At 44.2% G+C, this 21293-nt stretch overlaps 1 protein-coding gene across 3 annotated transcripts in view; it reads left to right on the top strand.

The window, feature by feature from the left end:
• LOC311060952 (SUN domain-containing protein 1-like) overlaps positions 1-6014 on the top strand; it is a 30745-nt gene extending 24731 nt beyond the window's left edge. For all 3 annotated transcript variants that reach the window (XM_084079373.1, XM_084079372.1, XM_084079371.1), the window contains 4 exons: positions 293-408; positions 2630-2797; positions 3948-4040; positions 5132-6014. In XM_084079373.1, the coding sequence (XP_083935499.1) occupies positions 293-408; positions 2630-2797; positions 3948-4040; positions 5132-5248 (494 nt within the window). In that variant the 3' untranslated portion in view covers positions 5249-6014. The remainder of the gene's footprint in view (positions 1-292; positions 409-2629; positions 2798-3947; positions 4041-5131) is intronic.
• The last annotated feature ends 15279 nt before the right edge of the window (positions 6015-21293 follow it).

The following is a 21293-nucleotide window of genomic DNA, read 5'->3' as shown; positions in this document are numbered from 1 at the left end:
GCCAGCCTGACAGCGTGTCGCGGGTTCGACTCCCGATCCCGGTGCTGTGTGATTATGACAGATATTTCTCAGGTTATTTTAGTAGATATTTTTATTATCTTAATAAGAAGATGGATCTTCTAAGTAACAATTATTGGTTGCAAATTTGGTCACATTTACTTGTCTGTGCATCTTATGTCACCATATTATCTTGATGATGATTTTTCTATGACAGTGGTTTTGTGCATGTGTGAGTAAAATTAATATATTGCCAGTACATGAATCTTCTGTGTGTGCGTGTTTGTCCCTGCAGGGGGCAGCATCCTGAGCACGCGGTGCTCTGAGACGCATGAGACAAAGACGGCACTGCTGAGTCTGTTTGGTGTTTCTCTGTGGTACTTCACACAGTCACCTCGTGTTGTCATCCAGGTAACAAACACCTCAGGCAGTTACTTGTGATTACGTGGTGGCAGGATCAAAGAGTGTCGTAGCTCTCTGGATAAGAGCCTTTAAGTCATGGATATTCAACTGGCGGCTCGTGGGCCAAATGCGGCCCACAGGGACCTTTCTTGTGGCCCCTGGAGCAAATAGTCGATTTTCAATTAATAAAAAATGTTTTTTGGGGGGTTAGTGAAAGTTACAGGTATGGTGTGTGCGATATAAAATGTGAGCTTACCACAATCACAGTAATCCTTAATAATCATATTCAAGGGCTTTTGGAGGGAAATGAGACACTTTAGAGCACTGCAGAGGGGAGGTGTGTGTGTGTATTTGTCCAGCTGATGCTCGTTGTCGCTCGTTAGGCAATTATGTTTCTGCACTGTCAAATAGGTCTACATCAGAGCCTTGTATTAGAGAGTTGTGCCAATGAGGGGGCAGAAACAGCGCCAGTCACGTGGTTCATGTAAACAAAACTAGGTACAAGGAGCTATTGACTTCAGTGCATTCTATAAACCTCCGGTTTAGGGCTTTGTCACTATTCGCCAATAGACGGCTATGTAGAAGCCCGATGAAGTGAACAGAGGTGACTCAACTCTCCTTGAATGACTCTGGTCTACATCTATTCAAATGTAAGATAGCATGAAAGCCAAAGCTTTTTTCTTTTCTTTTTTTTTACAAGCAACCCTCTCTGGCTTATAGATATTTTGTTAAAGCAGTTGTTGGGGGGGGGGGGGGGGGGTTACAGCAGATCAAGTGATTTCCAGTAAATGACTCTAGACACAAGTCAAAGTGAAAGTTGTCAGCTGTCTGCCTTGTTACTATGACAATACAATGTTCAGTGTTCATTACACAACCTCTGCTTTACAGAAGATCAGGCCATTTCCAGTAAATGACTCTCGTCACAACAAAAAGTCAAAGTATGCAGCTGTTACTTGCACAACACAAAGTATAGACTAGATACTCCGGGTCAAATATTACTATTAAGTAAAAGTACAGGAGTACTTACTTAAAATATTTAGGTGTTCAAAAGTAATAGTTTTGCTGTATTGTTGATTGTATTGTTGACTTATTAACTCTCTGAAACCACCTATTGACTGGCTTTTAGAATGCCTATACAAAAATACAAAACAGCATGACCATGTTCTGATACAGCCGTGTGTGTGTGTGTGTGTGTGTGTGTGTGTGTGCGTGTGCATACGTGTGTGGGTGCATGCATACGTGTGTGGGTGCATGCATACGTGTGTGGGTGCAGATGATCAGGACATTTCTCAGAAAAGATTCCCAACAAAAAAGTTTTGAAAAGGATATCCCACAGCCTTCAGGTCTATTTTCAGCTTGTCTTGAAGTGTGCATGATATTTTATTTCCCTGAGTTTAACTTAAGGCAAAATTGCAGTCTTACGTGGTGGCTGCCTCCAGGCACCACTTTAGGTTGGGGGGGAAAAGTTTGCACTAACAATTAAATGACAAATACATATTAACGTAATGGTATTAACTGGTTACAAATGTCTTGACAGTTACCGGTTCAACGGTTAACCATGAATATTTTGTTATTTTTTTGTTTACATAGGCCTGTGGCCCCCGACCTCAATTAATTTAACAATTTTGGCTCCCTGTCTAATCTAGTTGAATACCCCTGCTTTAAGTGCACTACAGATTCAAGTTGTTCCTCACTTAGATTCACTTTTTGTTTTCAAATGTTAATATGAACCTTAAGGCTTCCAGCAATATTTTTTAAAAGATGCATCATTATCAGCCCTCATGAGGGGATTTTTAAGGCTAGGCAATTTCAATCTGATGGCGGTTATTTTCCCATTATACATTATTTTCCCTCTTTAAGAAAATATACTTAGTTGACTGGAGTCCCCAGGGCTCTGTACTAGGCTCGCTTCCTGTCTTTGATCTACATGTTTTATGTAAAGCACATTGAATTGCCTTGTTGTGGAAATGTGCTATACAAATAAACTTACCTTGCCTAAGTATCTTCAGCGAAGATAGCCGATCTACAAGCCGATCTGAGCTTGCAAATTGGCTTTTTTCGCCAAATGTTCAACCCAGAACAGGGATGCTAGGGGTTCAAGTGGTTAAATTAAACAAGCGGATGTATGAATTAGGCTTACATGTACATGACTTGCCACTCCTCATACAGTATTAAAACGTGTCAATAAATAGGTGTATGTCATACAACTGTCTGTTTTTTTCCCCCCCAGCCTGACATCCAGCCAGGGAACTGCTGGGCGTTCAAAGGTTCCCAGGGTTACCTGGTGATCCGTCTGTCCATGAGGGTCGTTCCCACAGCCTTCTCCATGGAGCACATGCCCAAAGCCCTGGCTCCCACTGGGAAGCTAAACAGCGCTCCCAAGGACTTCATTGTCTATGTAAGAGAGACTCACACACCGACCACTTTATACTATGTCCTATGCCGAATAACAAAAAATACAAGTGAAATACGTGTAAAAATACAATCTACAAGCTCACAACGCTAGTTCTCCCCCAAAATGGGGACGCCAGACTGATGTCTTATCATGGAATGCACACATGCACCCACACACATGTATCTACTTCCAGTGTAACTTCTGTCATTGACTACCCAGTACAACCATTGTCCTGCTGCCCAGTATATCCAGTCTTCAATTCCCGGTATACCCACCATCTATTACTGCCCAGTACAACCAGTCTTTTTACCTGTGCAAACATTACAGCAAGGGGTTACATCTTCATGGATTAAAGTTCTCAGTCGCCACGACTGATTTCAGTCACTTGGATTCCATAGAAGTCAGCATGTCTTCTATGGAAGCATGCAATGGCAATGCGCCGAAAATAGGCTACTGTAGAATAGATAGCCTATTGATAGCCAGATTGCGCGCGAGCAACAAGCAACCAGCTTTATGCAAAAACACCGCGCTGCACACTGCGCATGCGTGGACGCACTTTCCCTAACCAATTACACGCCACTTCACGCTTACAACTCCTGGACATGGCAACCCCGGCAACCCCGCCCCCATCCAAATACTGTCTGTCTGACTCTTTGGGAGGGTTGAACGCAGCGAACGCCGTCTTGCTGGGCTGAGCGGGCTGCTTCATCAATCTGTGCCGCACATTCTGGTCCTGCAAGAGCCTGTGTGAATACATAGATAGATGAACGGGTGAAATGTGTCAGTCTCTCAGTTTGCTTTCGTTTTCGGTTTGCGTCTCGAAACACTGTTGCTCTCGCTTTTGGTTTGCGCGTCGAAAACGTCTACAGCCTACTACACGAGAGCCTCGCGCCAGCGACTAGACGGAAGGGTCGCGTAGCGACCCGCACCTCTAGTATTGTACATATTGTTTATGAAACACAGCACTAGTGTGTGGGGGGCTCCTTTCACACTGTTTCACAATTCAAATCACATATTAGGACATGACCTGACACATTCTTTTCAGTCATGAGATTTTATTTTTGCTTTAATCCATACAGTACATCTTTCCATCTTCCACGTGGGACAGTGTGTTCTGACCATGTGGTTGAATGACTGTCTGTTGTGTTGGTAGGGTCTGGATGATGAGAACCAGGTGAACGGGACGTTCCTGGGCCGGTACACTTATGAAGAGGATGGAGAGGCCCTGCAGACCTACACTGTGACCGTAAGTTCTCTCTGAATGCAGACCTACGCTGTGACTGTAAGTTCTCTCCGAAAGCAGACTTACACCGTGACTGTAAGTTCTCTCTGAAAGCTGTTAATCCAATATTCCATAATGGTGTAATGTGGGAACAGGACCTGATACCATATGGAACTTGTCCATAAAGGAGGCCAGTGTGTGAATATTGTTTATCCTGCAATATTATAGATTCCATGGGGTAAAAGGGGCTTTACACCTACGACATAATGTCCTTATTATCATTCATATAATGGAGCGATTAAGTTTGGGCAGATATTTGATCATCAAATATATTCCTCTATAATCTCAATTCATTAAAATTATTACAGTATTTACTTTATACCAATGCTTATAGGCATACAGTACCCTACTAAAGGCTATAGCGTGTGGTTGGTTCTGTCCACTAGAGGGCCTTCCAACCAAAACTATTTTACTAATAAATGTTTGGAATTGTTGACAAGTGATGCATTCATGCCAGGTAGCTAATAATTAAGGCACACTAATTGTGCCTTAATTGTGCAAATCTCTGAATATGATATATTTTTAAAGCGAACATTTTTTAACTCAAATCTTTGCTTCTGGGGGTCCCTAGAACAATACATTTTGAGATGGGGGTCCGCGGCCAAATACATATAATTTGGGGGGTCCGTGACATGAAAAGGTTTGAGAACCACTGATATTATAGCAACATAAGTGTTTCAGAAAACTGTTGGGATCTAGAAGACATTTGTAGAATCGGCCTCAGGTCTTAATGGGTTAAGGGAACATTTAGACAGGCTCTCAATGTTGGATTCACGTTTTCTGTGTCTAGTGCAATATTTATTATTTACATCCGAAAGGAAACCTTCTAAGCGAGGTGCCCAGGATAGCGCCATAGCCCATAGCCAACATTTTCCCTGTATTGACTGACTGACGAACGTACTAGACAACAACATATAAAAAAACAACAAATATTGTAAAAGGAACCCAGTGTTGAAATTCAACTAGATGTTTAGGTCCAGCTGCTATTTGTATGATGACTGGCATTGATGTGACCATGCTGTTATCTGCTTCATCCTCCTCATGTGTCTCACCAGGAGCAGAACGAGCGAACCTTCCAGATCGTAGAGGTACAGGTGCTCTCCAACTGGGGCCACCTGGAGTACACGTGCATGTACCGTTTCCGAGTGCACGGCAAGCCCAGCAACAACTGAGCGCGCAAGGCACTACTACACGGTAAAACCCTCCTTGTTCATTTACCTACGAAGCGTGCACAAATGGACCCTATGCGTCCTTTTGGTTCCATTTGCACACACTTCTGAGTTAAATGAACACCGGTTTTACTGTGTACTCTACTGGCGTGTCATTAATCTGACAAAATCCCGTCAGTTGTTGACATCGGGTCGTATTCTGCAAAAAAAGACAGCGGAGAGATTGTGTGTGTATGTGAGGGTAATATTTCTCCTTTGTTCATACACACACTGTTGCTCTGCAAAGAACTTAAATGCACACACACACCCCTGCAGGCTCTAGGCTGGCACCTACCTGCCTCATTATGTGATCATATTTTGACTATTCTGGACGCTCATGAACTATTTGGCCTTCATGTTTCTCCCTGACCGACTGAAAGCTGAAGCAGAGCTGGTGGTCTTCACTAGTTTTATTTATTTTCCGGACTCTTTCTGGACTCTCTGGTTGGGAAGAGGTAGGGGCATGGGAGGTCCTGCCCTAGCAAAACCGGCTTCTGTTATTATTGGCATTTTGCCAGTTGAATTTTCTTATCTTATCTAACCGAGGGATTTCCTCACATTCTAATGCTTGTACAAATTTAATAGCCTCGGAAACCCAGCCATTTTTTTTGTTACAAAAGAAAAAAGTCTGGGGGAACGATGCAGGAACGATGGTCTTTGAAGCTTGTTATCTCCTAACCATTCAGAGTGCAGAGGGGCGTCGCTCTAAATTTGGTGACGTCAGCCTGCTCCGTGCACAGACCGGGGGGGGGGGAGGGGGGAGGGGGGGGGAGGCGGGGACATAGATTGGTGAAGCAATCGGAGGACGCGCCTGCTCCGGGCGCCTGGGTTTGGATCCGCCCTTCGAGACCATGGATTGCTCTCGTTCTCTCAGTCTACAAATTTAATGACCAAGCACAAACCCCTGCCACTAAAGAGACCGGCCATGTTCTTACGCAAATGGATCGCTTGGCGGTGCGAGGATCACAGATTCCTCGTCATAACCTGGGAGGAATGTAAACACTGTGTCTAGTGTCAGGAATGTACACACTGGTATCAGTAGTGTGAGCGTCTTGTCTTAAGTGTGCTCCTATAAGTGTTCCTTAGATTCGTGTACATAGATTTGTGTACATATTGCTATTTCTCTTTTTGAAGGGAATTAATATATTGCACTGATTCAATCAACTCTACTTTTATTTAATGTGTTGACTGCAATAAAACTGGTTTGTGTATTTTATTCCTGCTATGGATGTTTCCCCAAAACAGCTATACCATTTGCACTGTACAACATTATTTATTTATATTTTTGTAAAGCGTTCTCCGTTTGTAAAGTGTCTTGGGGCTATTGTTTATATATATGTTTTTTTTCTGAGATTTGTATGTAGTTGCAAGATGACATTTTGGATATATAATAAAGATCTACATTTTTTAAATTGTTGTATTCAACAAGTTGAAGTTAATGGTTTACATGCATCTAACGGTAGGTGGGCTTAGCAGGGGGAAGATTATATGATCATCTGTCTTTACATGCTTAGTCTCGCGTCACCAGACAACTATTCCACAATCTCTGAATGCTATATAGAGTCTGGAACTCCACTTCCCGAAAGCTGCGTAACGGAAGTTGTTCAGACCGGAAAGACATTCGACCAACTGCACAATGCTAAAACGGAAGTGGGTAGGGGAGGGGCATCCGCTTTCCCCTTACGCATTATCAGAGTCCCAGACTGTATGCCGGAAACATTTGTAAATTGTGGGAGCCAACAGTCTGGTAACGCGAGACTATTACATGCTGGGAAGGATGATGAAATAAAATCAACCTAAATCACTGCAGAATATTTGGCATGAAAACCAGCCATATAGTTAATGCTTTTATTCGTAGTGAAATATCCCTCATCCCTTTAAGGCTGAAAGTTGGTCAGGTTTGGAGAACATCGTCCTTTGTCATTACGGTGTGGCTCTAGTGAGTTTTTGTTTGTCCAGATCTGATTGGATGGAAGTCTTTCCCAATTTGGAGTCATATTTCATAGATCAGTGGTTCCCCAACAATGAGTTGGGGCCCAGTTTTGGGTTGTAAATATATATTTTTTAAAGTTTCCTACAATTTGTTAAAATATTATTTCAAAAGATTTTCCAAAATCAAAAAAAGATCTTAACATTTTATGAACATTTCAGACATTATTCAAAAGAATTTTTAAAAATCCATAAAGTAAAAACTATAAGAAATAGTTTGCGTCACAATGCGTCGCATCACGACATGACTCTGTTTGACCAGAATGGAACAGAGCCTTAATTAATATAATTGCCATTGGTAACACCTGTGAAGGAAGTAAGGAAGAGGCCCAATTTCTTTCGAATACAGCTGCTGTGCATATTCTATTAGTTGGGTGAAACTGACTTGAACTGAATTTCTCCTGCGGTATCAAATAGGTGTAATTAAGGACATCCACAGGGCAGCGTCACACAGTCTTCTGTTCCTCAGTCCATAATGGCTTTGTCATTCGTCGCTTCGTGCCGCGTTTCGAGCTTGCAGATCTTCTACTTTTGATGCTTTTGTTTGACGCTGTAGTATGATCCAAGTAGCGCTTTGGTTCTCAAACTGGGGTCCAGCAAAGGTAGTTAACATAGCATCACAAATTTTAACCCCTTTATCCATTTATATGTTTGCTATTTGATAATCAGATCTACAAGCTCACAGCACGTCACTTTGTGCTTGTATCATCTTGTGAGCTTGCATATCTGCTTGTATATACTCTCTTCTTAGAGTCCCTAGCACAACATTTCCTTGGTACGAAAATGTTTGCGAAGCACTGAAGTAGGGCATTCATTTATGAAAAAAAGAAATAAAAAAAAGTTAGAATATGGAGATTTCTGCCCGACAGCAGAAATATAATAATGTATCCACTGCACAGGTGAATTATCCTGCAGTTTGACCAGAGCCCTGTCAGTCAGCATGACCTGCTTCCACCTCTCACGGCGAGGACGTAGGGTTGGGTTTTGAGAGGCACATATACAGTGTCTTGCAAAACTGAATTCTTCTTTTTGGCTTTTCACAGTACTTTTGCAAGGCAATGCATATCTTTTTTCATTTATCAATTTGTATTATTATTATTATTATTATTATTTCTTCGTTTATTGACATTTTATATATACAGTATATATTTATATATTATTGTTTATATATCTTTATATATATAAATCCCAGCAGCCATTCATTCCCGCAGTGGGGACCAAATTTCTAAAATGTGAGCCGTCTAAAAGAGGGTCGGTCTCACTGCCTGTGTGTTTTGTCCAGAACTATTGTTGCAAAGTGAAGGACTGACCGATCAGTGTCAAAGTTCCGGGGCAACGCTGCCAATAGCCTGACTCGGAGCCACTGAGAAAGTTGCGTCAGTGAGGGTCAGAAACACTACTGATCACGTGGTTCATGTATCAAAGTATTTGGAACTACGCAACCCTTTCAATCTCGATGGCTCGGGGATAACTTGGTACCACCAACTTTTTTTTTTCCCCCACCATATTCTTTTATCTACAGTGACATCACGCCTCAGTATGTGCAAATAGGTAAAGGGAATCAACGTCATGTTGATTGTGTTGGAGGTGGAAACAAAGGTGCTTCTTGTGTGGATATGGCTCCTTCAAGTGGCTTGTGAGCTTGAAGGATCAATATTTGGACGTCCCGTGTTCAATTTCCATAAGATGGTGGTGGTTGCAGGTCCCTGCACTACAATACTTGAGCATGGTTACGCACTAGGACAGAAGATACAGTATGTAACTGTATTCGAACCATCACACAAACTGCTGATACACGTGTTGTTTGCACCTCCAAGACAATGCCGGATTTGGCCACAACCCCACATTTACATGTGTAACTCAAAGAATGTTTTATACTTTTTTTGTTATGTCACTTGAATTTTATAATTGATGGAAGTCACTAGGAAACATTGCCCAAATTTGATCGATTAGATCCATGCGATCCCGAGATCCACATGTTTCAATTTTACATTTTCTGTCCAGGCAAACCAGGGCACAATCACAAGATCGAATCATTCCCTCGTTGCGTCTCGTGTCAGTCTCCATACATGCTTCCAGTATAATGGCGTTACTACACCGATGCATTGACGCTTCCGTAGTCATGCAGAAGGCTGTATTTAGGCCAATTGCAAGCCAGCTTGAAGACCGACAGCCAATTTGGGTCTATGGCGGGGGGCTCCACCTCTTCCTCACCCTCTGCTGAGGGCTCAGGGCCGGTAGCCACGGTGAACTCGTCCTCTGCCGCTGGGACCTCTGGCTCCAACCAGGGTATCTGTTGGTAGAAAGCAGCAGCAATGGGGACAGGTATGGGGTCTGGTTTCAGCTGCATGGTTGCAGGCTTTGCCGCCTTCTCGGCCTCCACCAAGAGTTCGGGGCTGTCTGTCGCCACAGACTTCTCCTCGTCCTCCTGGCCTACACCCTGCCTGGAACCAAAGCTAGGTGCCTGTACATATGTCGGGGGGTCCCGTGGAACTCCCTTCCTTGCGGACTTAGTTTTAATCTCCTCCACGTTGAGATGCCGGTGACCACAGAACTTTATGGGCCTGCAATTGAGGATCTGCTGCACAGGTTCGGCGCTCTCAAACAGCACGAAGCCAAAGTTGGGGAGGTTCTTGTTCTCGGCGCTCTTGATGGTGAGCTCCAGGACTCTACCATATGTCTCAAAGAACACTGTGAGCTCAGCCTCGTCCACATCATGGGGGATGTTTCCCACAAACAGTTGGTGGGCAGTGGGTTTTCTGACCTGTGTTACCAACTGCTTCCCTTCCCACACTACTGGCCTGGGTCCCCTATGTACAGCCGGAGGGCCCCCAAGTCTCTGATCGCTCTGTGTTTCGGGCACGGGCGTGTGCCCCTTCTCTCTGGGCTCATCAGGGGTGTGCGCATCTAGTCGGGGTTCGAGCAGGAAGTCTTTCAGCTGCATGGATGCTGTAGGCTTGGCCACCTTCATAGCCTCCGCAGAAGGTTCAGGCCTGGCAGCCGCCGCAAACTCATCCTCGGCCGTTAGGACCGCTGGTTTTGACATGGGTATGTCCTCATAAAAATCATAAGCAGTGGGGGCGGGGACGTCAGTGGTGGGGCCTGCTTTCGGCTGCCACGGTGCAGGCTTTGTCGCCTTCTCGGCCTCCGCCAAAAGTTCAGGGCTGGTAGTTGCCGCAGCCTCCTGGCCCGCACCCTGTCTGGAACCAAAGCTCTGTTTCTGTACATTGGTTTGTTGACCCCATGGACCTCCTCTCCTTGTTGCTGAATTAGTTTTCATCTCCTCCACATTGAGATGCCAGTTATCACGAATTCTTATGGGCTTCTGACTGAGGATCTGCTGAACAGGTTCCGAGTCGTCAAACACCACAAAGCCAAAGTTTGGGAGCTTCCCACAGTTCTTGATAATGAGCTCCAGGACTCTACCGAACTGCTCGAAGAACTCCATGAGTTCAGCCTTGTCCACGTCGTGAGGGATGTTTCCCACGAACAGCTGGTGGGCGGTGGGTTTCCTGAGCTGTGCCTGCTTCTCGGCCTCCTCCCTCACTTTGTTCTCCCGTTCGACCACCTTCGACTTCATCTTCTCCACCTCCATTATGATGATCTTCAGTTGCATCTCCTGCTCTCCCAGCTTTTTCTCTTCCTTCTCCACAAACTCCTCCCTCGCGGCGAGCTTCATTTCCAACTCCACCAACGCCATCTCCCGGTCATCTAAATTGTCTCCCCAAGCCTTCAGTTTCTCCTTCTCCTCTTTCAGCTTTTTCACCTCCCTCTTCATAAAATCGTCCCTCTCAACAATCGTCATTGTTACCATCTTAATCAAAGCCATCTCTGACTCATCTAAACTGTCTCCCCAAGCCTTCAGTTTCCTCTTCGCCTCTTCCACCATTTTCTCCTCCTCCTCCTCTGCCTCGTTCTCTAACTCCAGTGCCTCATTGACTGTGCTGTTCTCAGTGGTAGTCATCATGCAATCGCTGTACATTTCCATGACTTGTCAATTAAAAGTTCAACTTCAACTTTCAAGTTTATTGTCACATTCACAATTTTACAGGTGTATAAAGAGCACATGAAATTATTCTCCTTACAAGATTCCACGAATTGCAGTTCAGAAGATACAAATATTCTTCCGTCTTATATTATTAGTCGGTCTCCTTAATATTAATATTTTAATAACTACCTTTACTGCTCAAATGGCATAGTGTTACGTTTGGGGAGGTGCTATTTACCAATTATTCCATGGCATACCGTGATGTCACCAGCCACACCAATTATGGAGTTATACGTTTCCACGGCGATCTATGTAGGCTAGACCGGCAACACATCCCCATTATAGCAACATCCCTTCTCTGGGACAGGATTTCTACCTGGATTATCTTATTTTTTAGACAACAATATCCATTTGTCTGCTTTAGATAACAATATCCATTTGTCTGTTTCACCAAGTCGACATTTTAACGATGAGCAGTTTTTGAGAATGACAGCTTTCAGTCTTCATCTGATCTACCGCCCTGTGGCCAAGTCTTACGGTACACTGACATTATAAGTCACCTATCACCTCAACAAACACATTCTAATCTTAGACAAGATGGATGGATGGACAAACTTGGCAAATTTGGAGTCATGTGTCATAGATACATTATAAACGACGGTCACAGCCTGGCCACATGAAGTCTGAGATCCATGTTGGCGACACGACATTCACATTATTCAATGGTTTTTTTTTCAATCTGTTTCTATCTGTGTCCAGGCAAACCAGTGAGCGACAACATTTAATCATTCTTAACACATCGGGTGCCAAACACGGTCTGAACCGTGTTTTCACAGAGTAGCGCTTTGGTGCCGGTCTGAACCGTGTTTGTCCAGGCAAACCAGTGAGCGACAAAATGTAATCATTCTTAAGTTGCTTTTTTTTTTTGTCAGACTCCATACACGCCCCTGCTTCCAGTATCAAGAAAGCGGAACCGAATATAACATGGCGCCACTGCTCCGAACTCAATGGACGCTGCCGCCCTGTTCTTTTCTGTCGACCTATTCCCTTGAAAGGTGTCCTCAAGCTTGATAATGAGCTTGCTACACAGATGCATTAACGCCTCCACAGTCATTCAGCTGCTGGCCATATTTAGACCAATTGTAAGCCAGCTTGAAGACTGACAGCCAATTTGGGTCCAGGACCGCAGGCTCAACCTCTTCCTCAAACTCTGCTGAGGGTTCAGGGCTGGCAGTCAATGTAGACTCATCCTCGACCGCTGGGACCCCTCGCTCTAACCAGGGTATCGGTTGGTAGAAAGCAGCAGCAGCAGTGGGGACAGGAACAAGGATGGGATCTGTTTTCAGTTGCATGGCTGCAGGCTCTGCCACCTTCTCGGCCTCCACCAAGGGTTCAGGGCTGGCAGTCGCCACAGACTTCTCCTCGTCCTCCTGGCCTACACCCTGCCTGGAACCAAAGCTAGGTGCCTGTACATAGGTTGGGGAGTCCCGTGGAACTACCTTCCTTGCAGACTTAGTTTTAATCTCCTCCACGTTGAGATGCCGGTGACCACAGAACTTTATGGGCCTCTTGCCGAGGATCAGCTGTACGGGTTCAGCGCTGTCAAACAGCACGAAGCCAAAGTTGGGGAGCTTTTTGTTCTCAGCACTCTTGATAGTGAGCTCCAGGACTCTACCATATTGCTCAAAGAACACTGTGAGCTCAGCCTCGTCCACGTCCTGAGGGATGTTTCCCACAAACAGTTGGTGGGCGGTGGGTTTCCTGACCTGTGCTACCCACTGCTTCCCTTCCCACACTGGCCTGGTTCCCCTATGTAGAGCTGGAGAGCCTCCAGGTCTCTGATCTCTCTGTGTTTCGGGAACAGGGGTGGGCCACTTCTCTAAGGGTTCCTCAGCTGCGTCTCTCTCTGGCTGAGGTTCCAGCAGGGTGTCTGCTTTTACCTGCATGGATGCAGGCTTCGCCACTTTCTCAGCCTCTTTGGAGGGTTCAGACCTGGCAAGCCCCCGAGACTTGTCTTCAACCATTCGGACCCCTGGCTCTGGCCATTGTTCATGGAAGGCATCAGCGGTGGGGGTGGGGACGACAGTGGTGGGGTCTGCTTTCGAATGCAAGGCTTCAGCCTGCGCCACCTTCTCGGCCTCCGCCAAAAGTTCAGGGCTGGCAGTCGCCGCAGACTTTTCCTCTTCTTCCTCCTGGCCCGCACCCTGTGTGTAGCCAAAGGTTTTCTGTGCTTGGGTTTGTTGTCCCCATGGACCCCCCCTCCTAGCAGCTGAATTAGTTTTCATCTCCTCCACATTGAGATGCCAGTTACCACGGATCTTTATGGGCCTCTGACTGAGGATCTGCTGAACAGGTTCCGAGTCGTCAAACACCACAAAGCCAAAGTTTGGGAGCTTCCCACCGTTCTTGATAATGAGCTCCAGGACTCTACCGAACTGCTCGAAGAACTCCATGAGTTCAGCCTTGTCCACGTCGTGAGGGATGTTTCCCACGAACAGCTGGTGGGCGGTGGGCTTCCTAAGCTGTGCCTGTTTTTCGGCCTCCTCCCTCACTTTGTTCTCCCGTTCGACCACCTTCGACTTCATCTTGTCCACCTCCATTATGATGATCTTCAGTTGCATCTCCTGCTCTCCCAGCTTTTTCTCTTCCTTCTCCACAAAACTCCTCCCTCGCGGCGAGCTTCATTTCCAACTCCACCAACGCCATCTCCCGGTCATCTAAATTGTCTCCCCAAGCCTGCAGTTTCTCCTTCTCCTCTTTCAGCTTTTTCACCTCCCTCTTCATAAAATCGTCCTTTCCACAATCTTCATTGTTACCATCTTAAACAAAGCCATCTCTGACTCATCTAAACTGTCTCCCCAAGCCTTCAGTTTCCTCTTCGCCTCTTCCACCATTTTCTCCTCCTCCTCCTCTGCCTCGTTCTCTAACTCCAGTGCCTCGTTGACTGTGCTGTTCTCAGTGGTAGTCATCATGTAATCGCTGTACATTTCCATGACTTGTCAATTTAAAGTTCAACTTTAACTTGTAGTGAATTGTTCACAAGTTTAAAGATGTAAAAGTTGGTGAAATTACTTTCCACATGCAAGCTTTCACGAATTGCAGTTCTTAAAGATAATCAAAGAAAGAATAATTATGTTAAAAATAACAAATTTCCTATTCTTTAGTATCCTTTATATTATTTTATGTTACCAGTAGCTATCTCTGTTGTCCAAACGACATTGTGTGAGCTCTGGGGCTGTTATAAACAGACTATTCGTTGACATATCATGATGTCACCAGTTGTATCTATTATGGAGTTTCCCTCGCAATTCCCCTAGACTAGACCGCCGTAGCCACGCCTATTCTCATGGGAATTTTGATTTGCTTTTATCTGATTATTATAAATTAATATTGCCTCCATTATAATTATTGTCTCCACCAGGCCGAAGGCGTGGCCGAGACTATGTTTTGCACCCTTTGTGTCCATCCGTCCGTCCATCTGTGAGCAGTAATCTCTGATCGATGTGAAAAGGTGCACACCATCCCAGCATAACCGCTGCCCCAAATGTTTCACATGGGCCTGTTATAGTGCCACCAGGAGGCCGATTTTTTTTTATGTTACTCCTACAGATTTTGTCCAAACATTGCGCAAATCGGTACACAGTATCTATAGTCATTAAACTAAACGGGTCTGTCGGATTTTTCATATTCCATGCTGATTGGCTAAGATTGAAGAGTTTGCAGGAGTGGTCCGTTTTGAACAAAATGCCTCAAATCATGAACACAGCATGTGATTTGCCATCATCTGTACTTGACTGGCAGGTACAGTATAAAAGGCTCTGAGAGTAGCTTGAGCCACTCATTATTGAACTACAAGATGAAGAGACCACCAGCAAAGAAGAGGTTCATCCAGAAGACGCTACATTTCACCACCGCCAGCAAGACCTTGGTGCCGACAGCGCCCAGTAGCTCACTGCGGCGCCGGGAACAACAGCAACTACCCCGACCGGCAAGACCACCAGCAGAACCGCTGGGGCAGCAGCGGCCCGCTTCCCAGACTCAGGCACCTGTGGCTCGGCTGCTCCAATAGACCTGTCTGCTATAGACGAACCGGCAGCTCATCCCAAACTAAACCGCTTCCCACCTACAGTGATTAACGGACAGTCCAGCAGCTTTTCAATCCGCTGGTATGACCAATTTGCATTTATCGAGTACAGCATTAGTCAAGATCAGAATCAGAATCAGAATCAGAAGACTTTATTGCCATGACATGTGAACATGTTAGGAATTAGACTTGGTACAGCAGAGCACAGTTTACAACAGACAGAAACAACACTCCCCAGCACCACAGCAGCCATGGGCGGCGCTATCTTGGGTGTGATGCTGTGTTTTGGAAGATTTGTCAGCATTTTGCACTTGGAGATGAGGATATGTTTAGACGTGGTGGATTTAAAAACTGGATAAACACGTCCAAATGGTTGTGTTAAGTATGAGAAGAGCAATGGACATAAATAAGCACTCTTTCAGGGAGATGACGGCTAAAGTAATTGCAGAGAAAATCCTGGCAATTGTCTATATAGTTTTTATTAACGTTTTTCAGTTTTGTGTTATATTTTCTTTTTTTGCAATAGTTTGTAATTAAATCAATATTGGTGCGATATTCTACAGATTCAGGTCTTCAAACCTCAATAGCTCTGAACTACATTAACCCTGACTGCCTATAAAACAATTATTTTCTCCTTTTTTTTCAAAAATAGCAGATCTGCAAGCTCACAGTGCATCGATGCAATGCCTTCTGAGCTTGTAGACTGGCTATTTTTGCTATTTGTTGTATGACGAAGATTTTAATTGTCAAATACTAAACTCCATTGGACCCTGTTTGTTTGTTTTTCATTAAATGAAAAAGACTCACACAACGTGGCTTGACTTCCCTCATATACTGATACTAGCTGTCATAGGGATGAAATAAAAGCTCAGGTGTTATTATGCGAGTCCACCTTAGTGTGTCTTCCAATTCTTTTTTCCGCAAGTAGAACTTTAGGCTTAAGTTAGTTCCTTTTGCACACTATTTAATTTAACTCTCTTAAATTTAAATATTTTGTATCTACTTTAGATAATTATTTTCTCACTTTTTTTGTCCATTCACACACACAAAAAAAAAAGTTTTTTCCTCAGGCCCTTTGCAGTGGTTGAGGTGTATACAGTATAGAGTACCACTGCCATACAAAGAACCTGTTAAGCCCCTGTATGTTTCTTTAAGGGTTCTCTACTGGGTCTTCAGGTTAGTTTAGACACCTCTAATGGTTCTATATAGAACCATTTGACAAAGAGGCTATTTAACACCATTTTGTTTAGTGTGAGATAAGATCTACTGGACAGCTAATTTCAATATGATAAAATTATTGTGTAATGCAGTCATACTTCTCTCTTTTTTTAAATCAATTTGGCACCAGTTTCCTCCCAGTGCAATACTGTAGTTTGCAAACAGTCAAACAGCATGACGTGCATGAGATGCGTTGTCTATCTCCCTTGTTTCCTGTTCAAACTGACCTAGCCAAGCCTTTGTCGAAGGACTCGGCTGTTAGCAGAAGTCAGGGCCAGGTCCTGCGTGTTTAGTGTGAGATATGATCTACTAGACAGTCATACTTCTCTCTTTTTTTATCTTTTTCTCACCAGTTTCCTCCCATAGCATCTGAAAAGCCTGTGCAGTACATTACTGTGGTTTGCAAACCGACCATAGGGGACTTCTCCCATCATGTTGCGGCCCATTAGTTTGTGTTTCTTTGATAGACTGACTGATCAGCTGATTGATATGCTTTTACTACATTATATTTAATTCATTAAAAATATTAGATATAAGGGTCGCAGATTTTTGTTGATAAGTTGATGATAAAAAGTATACAGCTTCTGTAACTTAGTCATACTTCACTTTATCTTTTTGTCATCAGTTTCCTCCTATAGAGTGGGGGAAAATATGAGATTTCACGTAAGTTTTGTGGCCCTTTATTCATTTTATTTTACTGACCAGCTGATTGATGTGCATTCACTGCTTTACTATTTTTATTTATACAAAATTACACATGTTAGGGCCGCTGTACCTTAAATTCCCAGGCTGACCCCCCGCCCCCATTATGTGTTCATGGAAATATATACTGAACCTCTACGTGTCTCTCTCTCTGCCTGAAGGTGTTGGTATTATTTTCTTCAATGTGCATCACAATGTTCAGCGCATAGCTGGCATGTTGCGTACATCAATTAGTGGAGATACATCTATGGCCTGCTGGCACTGTGCACACAAAGTTTGGCACTGATCAGTCCAGCGGTTTATGAGATTAGCTCTGGACACACACACACACACACACACGCACAGCTGGCCTCTTGCCGAGCCATACTGATGCATATATTATTTGTGTACTGTTTAACCTGTTAAAATGCCTGTCAACAGAACCTAGCAGGTTACACATGGGCATGATGTGTGAGACTGGTGGGTTCACACCCACATCTCAGAAACGCTATAAGGAAATGTGTCTGTTTCCTTCTGCAAAAGTAGAAGTAAATACAAGTATGTACATCATTTACTGACTGCTGACGACTTCACTTTTAGTTGAACTCACTAGTTCCGTTTTCTGCATAAAACGGACAGAAACTGTGTTTAGGTTCACAAAGAGATAAATGAGAGTTATTGCGTAGGTAAAGTGTCTTACGTAGTGTTTGGAAACAGCCTGCTCTGCAGTTACGTGAATTCAAGGCATTATTCTTATAACTAAAACCACACCAGACCTACCACTTAGCTTGAGATAAAGTGAGCAACAAAGCATGACTTTAATGCCATTCTAAAGCATAATGTCCTCATGCAGTAATTATGACAGTCATGGCAAAGCAAAAATAAATAGGACAATAAATTACTGCCTGTAATTATTTTGTATTATAGCTGGCCTTGTGTTTTATTCCTTTTGATATTTTACAGATTTTGTGTGAATGAATGCTTTTCCTTACTATTTTCTTTTGAGTCACAGGGCCAGGAAGCCAGTGTATAGTGTGAGTAGAGCAGTACAGCTCCGCATTAACTCGAAACATGTGCTCCTCTGAGCACAAGTCTCTGCAAGGTCTTGTTGCCTAGAGGGCCTGCAAGCTTTGGAAGTCTGTCGTAGCAAATTGTTATTAATAGTGTTTGCAAGTGCTGATGACTTCATTTGCTATGTTGTGCCTTTTAGGTCTGCTGAAGACCTTTGAGTTCATCCCTTATTTCTTCTCTAAACTGACCTAGCCAAGCCTTTTGTAGAAACAGGAAGCCCTGCCTGCTCAGTACGAAGGGCTGTTAATTAGCAAATGTCAGCGCCAGATCCCGAGTCCATGGGACACTGAGCCTGGGACTGCCTCAGACCCAGGGTCAACTGTTACATAATGACATGAGCTGTGCTTTAAGAATAGCAGATCTACAATCCCTGCGACGTGTTGTGTATATTGTCTATTTTCACTAGTTTGTGTCCCAGGGAGACATCACATTTCTCTTTTGGGTACCACTGCTCTAGAGTCAGAATGGCCCAGGGGCTGTGGGCAACCAGAAAGGGCCGCAGAATTAAATATGTATCCTTTCATGAGCAGAGGTGATTGTTGAGACTGTTGGGACCCTCTGTAGAAATTCCCATAGGGCCCCTCTGACCATCTTGAATGAGGCCCGTATTGCTCTGGGCAGTATAGTTGCCTACTTTGCCTGTTCCTAAAATATACCTCTGCTCTGTATGTGGGGGTCCTTTTGGTTCAGCTTCTGAATAGGCCCAACAGGCCTGTTCAGGGATCCAGCTCTGCCTCGGAAACTGGCTGGCCCCTGTGTGTGCACTTGCCTGTGTATACAGTAAACTGGAATATTTGACCGGCGCTGATCAACACGTCTACACAAGAATGTGTGTGTGGTGGTCATAAAATGTAATATTGCTTTCCTCACTTATCATATTGATTCTCATGCTTTCATGAGAATCCCATTCCATCTGGCTCCTCGTGTATTGATTCTTGTACCTACAGAGAATTGTTTTTAAAATCAGATGTTGATAGAATCTGAGAAAATTAGAAAGGTTATTGTTTGAATTGACCCCCAAGAAAATAAATAAATGAATATGTAAAACATTTCTATGACCATCTTTAATTTCCAAGAAGTTAGAGCACTCCATAATATAATAACTAACATGATGTTCACACAGGAAAATCACACTGTACATTGTGTCATACTCAGGAACTGAGGGAAGTGCTGGCCACTGGGAAATTTGGGACAATTCCCGAACGGCCGCTCCATTCCAGGCCGACCAGGCCGGCTTTAAAAAAAATAAAAAAGTATTATTATTATTTTTCTTTTTTTTTTACTTTCTTTTTTTTAGCCTTACGGGCCTCTATCTGAGATTCCCAGGCTGAACTAGGGGCCCAGCACGTCCCTGTCTTAAATTTATATATTTTGTATGCAGTACAATAATGTGGTTTGCAAACCGACCATAGGGTCGGACCATAGGCGGCCCATTAGTTTGTGTTTCTTTGATAGACTGACTGATCAACTGATTGATGTTATTTTTTTTACTACATTATTTTAATATTTTTATTTATTTAAACAAATGGATATAAGGGTTGATGATAACATTTTTACAGCTTCTGTAACTTAATCATACTTCACTTTCTCTTTTTGTCATCAGTTTCCTCCTATAGAGTGGGGGAAAATATGAGATTTCACATAAGTTCTGTGGCCCTTTATTCATTTTATTTTACTGATCAGCTGATTGATGTGCTTTCACTGCTTTATTATTTGTATTTATAAAAATCACACCCTGTGTGAAGGAAGCGGTGCCTTTGATTAGCTTATTTAATTGGGCTATATATGAACTAGAGAAACAATTGTCATAGCTGACAGGGTGGGTACCCAAAAGCAGACACAGAGACAGGGAAGTGGTGGAAAACAATTGCTGTCTTTAATTTTTGTGGTGTGGGTGCTGTTGTAGTGTTAGGCCTGGTGGAGGCAGGGTACTGTTGTGACTGCCTTGACTCTTAATTGACAATGATTGAAACCTGACATAGGCAACCCCTCAGCTCATCATAGAGATCTTGCACCTGTGTGGTGCAAGATTCATGGTGGGAGTTCTGTGTGTGCGTGTCCGTGTGCGTCTGGCGCGCGTGTGTGCACGGTGCGCCTCGCATGTCTGCATGTTACTCGTGTGCGTGCGCACGTACATGTGCAGTCCTGGCTTGCTTGTGTGCAGTGCACGTGTGCAGTGCACATGTGCAGCGCTTCGCAGGTCTGCATGTTACGTGTGCGTGTGTGTGTGTGTGTGTGTGTGTGTGTGTGTGTGCACGTGCGTGCGCACGTATGCAGTCCTGGCTTGCACGTGTTCAGTGCTGGCTTGTGTGTGTGTCTTGAAGTGGTGCATGATTTGCAATGGTGCGCCTAGCAGGTCCGCATGTTACGTGTGTGTGTCTGTGTGCGCGTACGTGTGCAATGCTGGCTTGTGTGTGTGCATGTCTTTAAGTGGCACATGTGTTGCAACGGTGCGCCTCGCAGGACTGCATGTTACGTGTGTGTGTGTGTGTGTGTGTGTGTGTGCGCGTGTGTGTGTGCATGTCTTTAAGTGGCGCATGTGTTACAACTGCTGTACCTTAAATTTCCAGGCTGACCCCCACCCCCGCCCCCATTATGTGTTTATAGAGATGTATACTGAACCTCTACATGTCTCTCTCTGCCTGAAGGTGTTGGCATTCTTTTCTTCAATGTGCATCACAATGTTCAGCACATAGCTAGCATGTTGCGTACATCAATTAGTGGAGGTACTGTACATCTATGGCCTGCTGGCATTGTGCACACAAAGTTTGGCACTGATCAGTCCAGCGGTTTGTGAGATTAGCTCTGGACACACACACACACACGCACGCACGCACGCGCACAGCTGGCCTCTTGCCCAGCCATACTGATGCATATATTATTTGTGTACTGTTTAACCTGTTAAAATGCCTATCAACAGAACCTAGCAGGTTACATATGGGCATGATGTGTGAGACTGGTGGGTTCACACCCACATC

The sequence above is a fragment of the Gymnoscopelus microlampas genome (assembly GCF_963454915.1).
Source record: "Gymnoscopelus microlampas genome assembly, chromosome: 14".
NCBI lineage: Eukaryota > Metazoa > Chordata > Actinopteri > Myctophiformes > Myctophidae > Gymnoscopelus > Gymnoscopelus microlampas.
The sequence above is the reverse complement of the archived record's forward strand: the minus strand, read 5'-3'. Positions and strand labels throughout refer to the sequence as shown.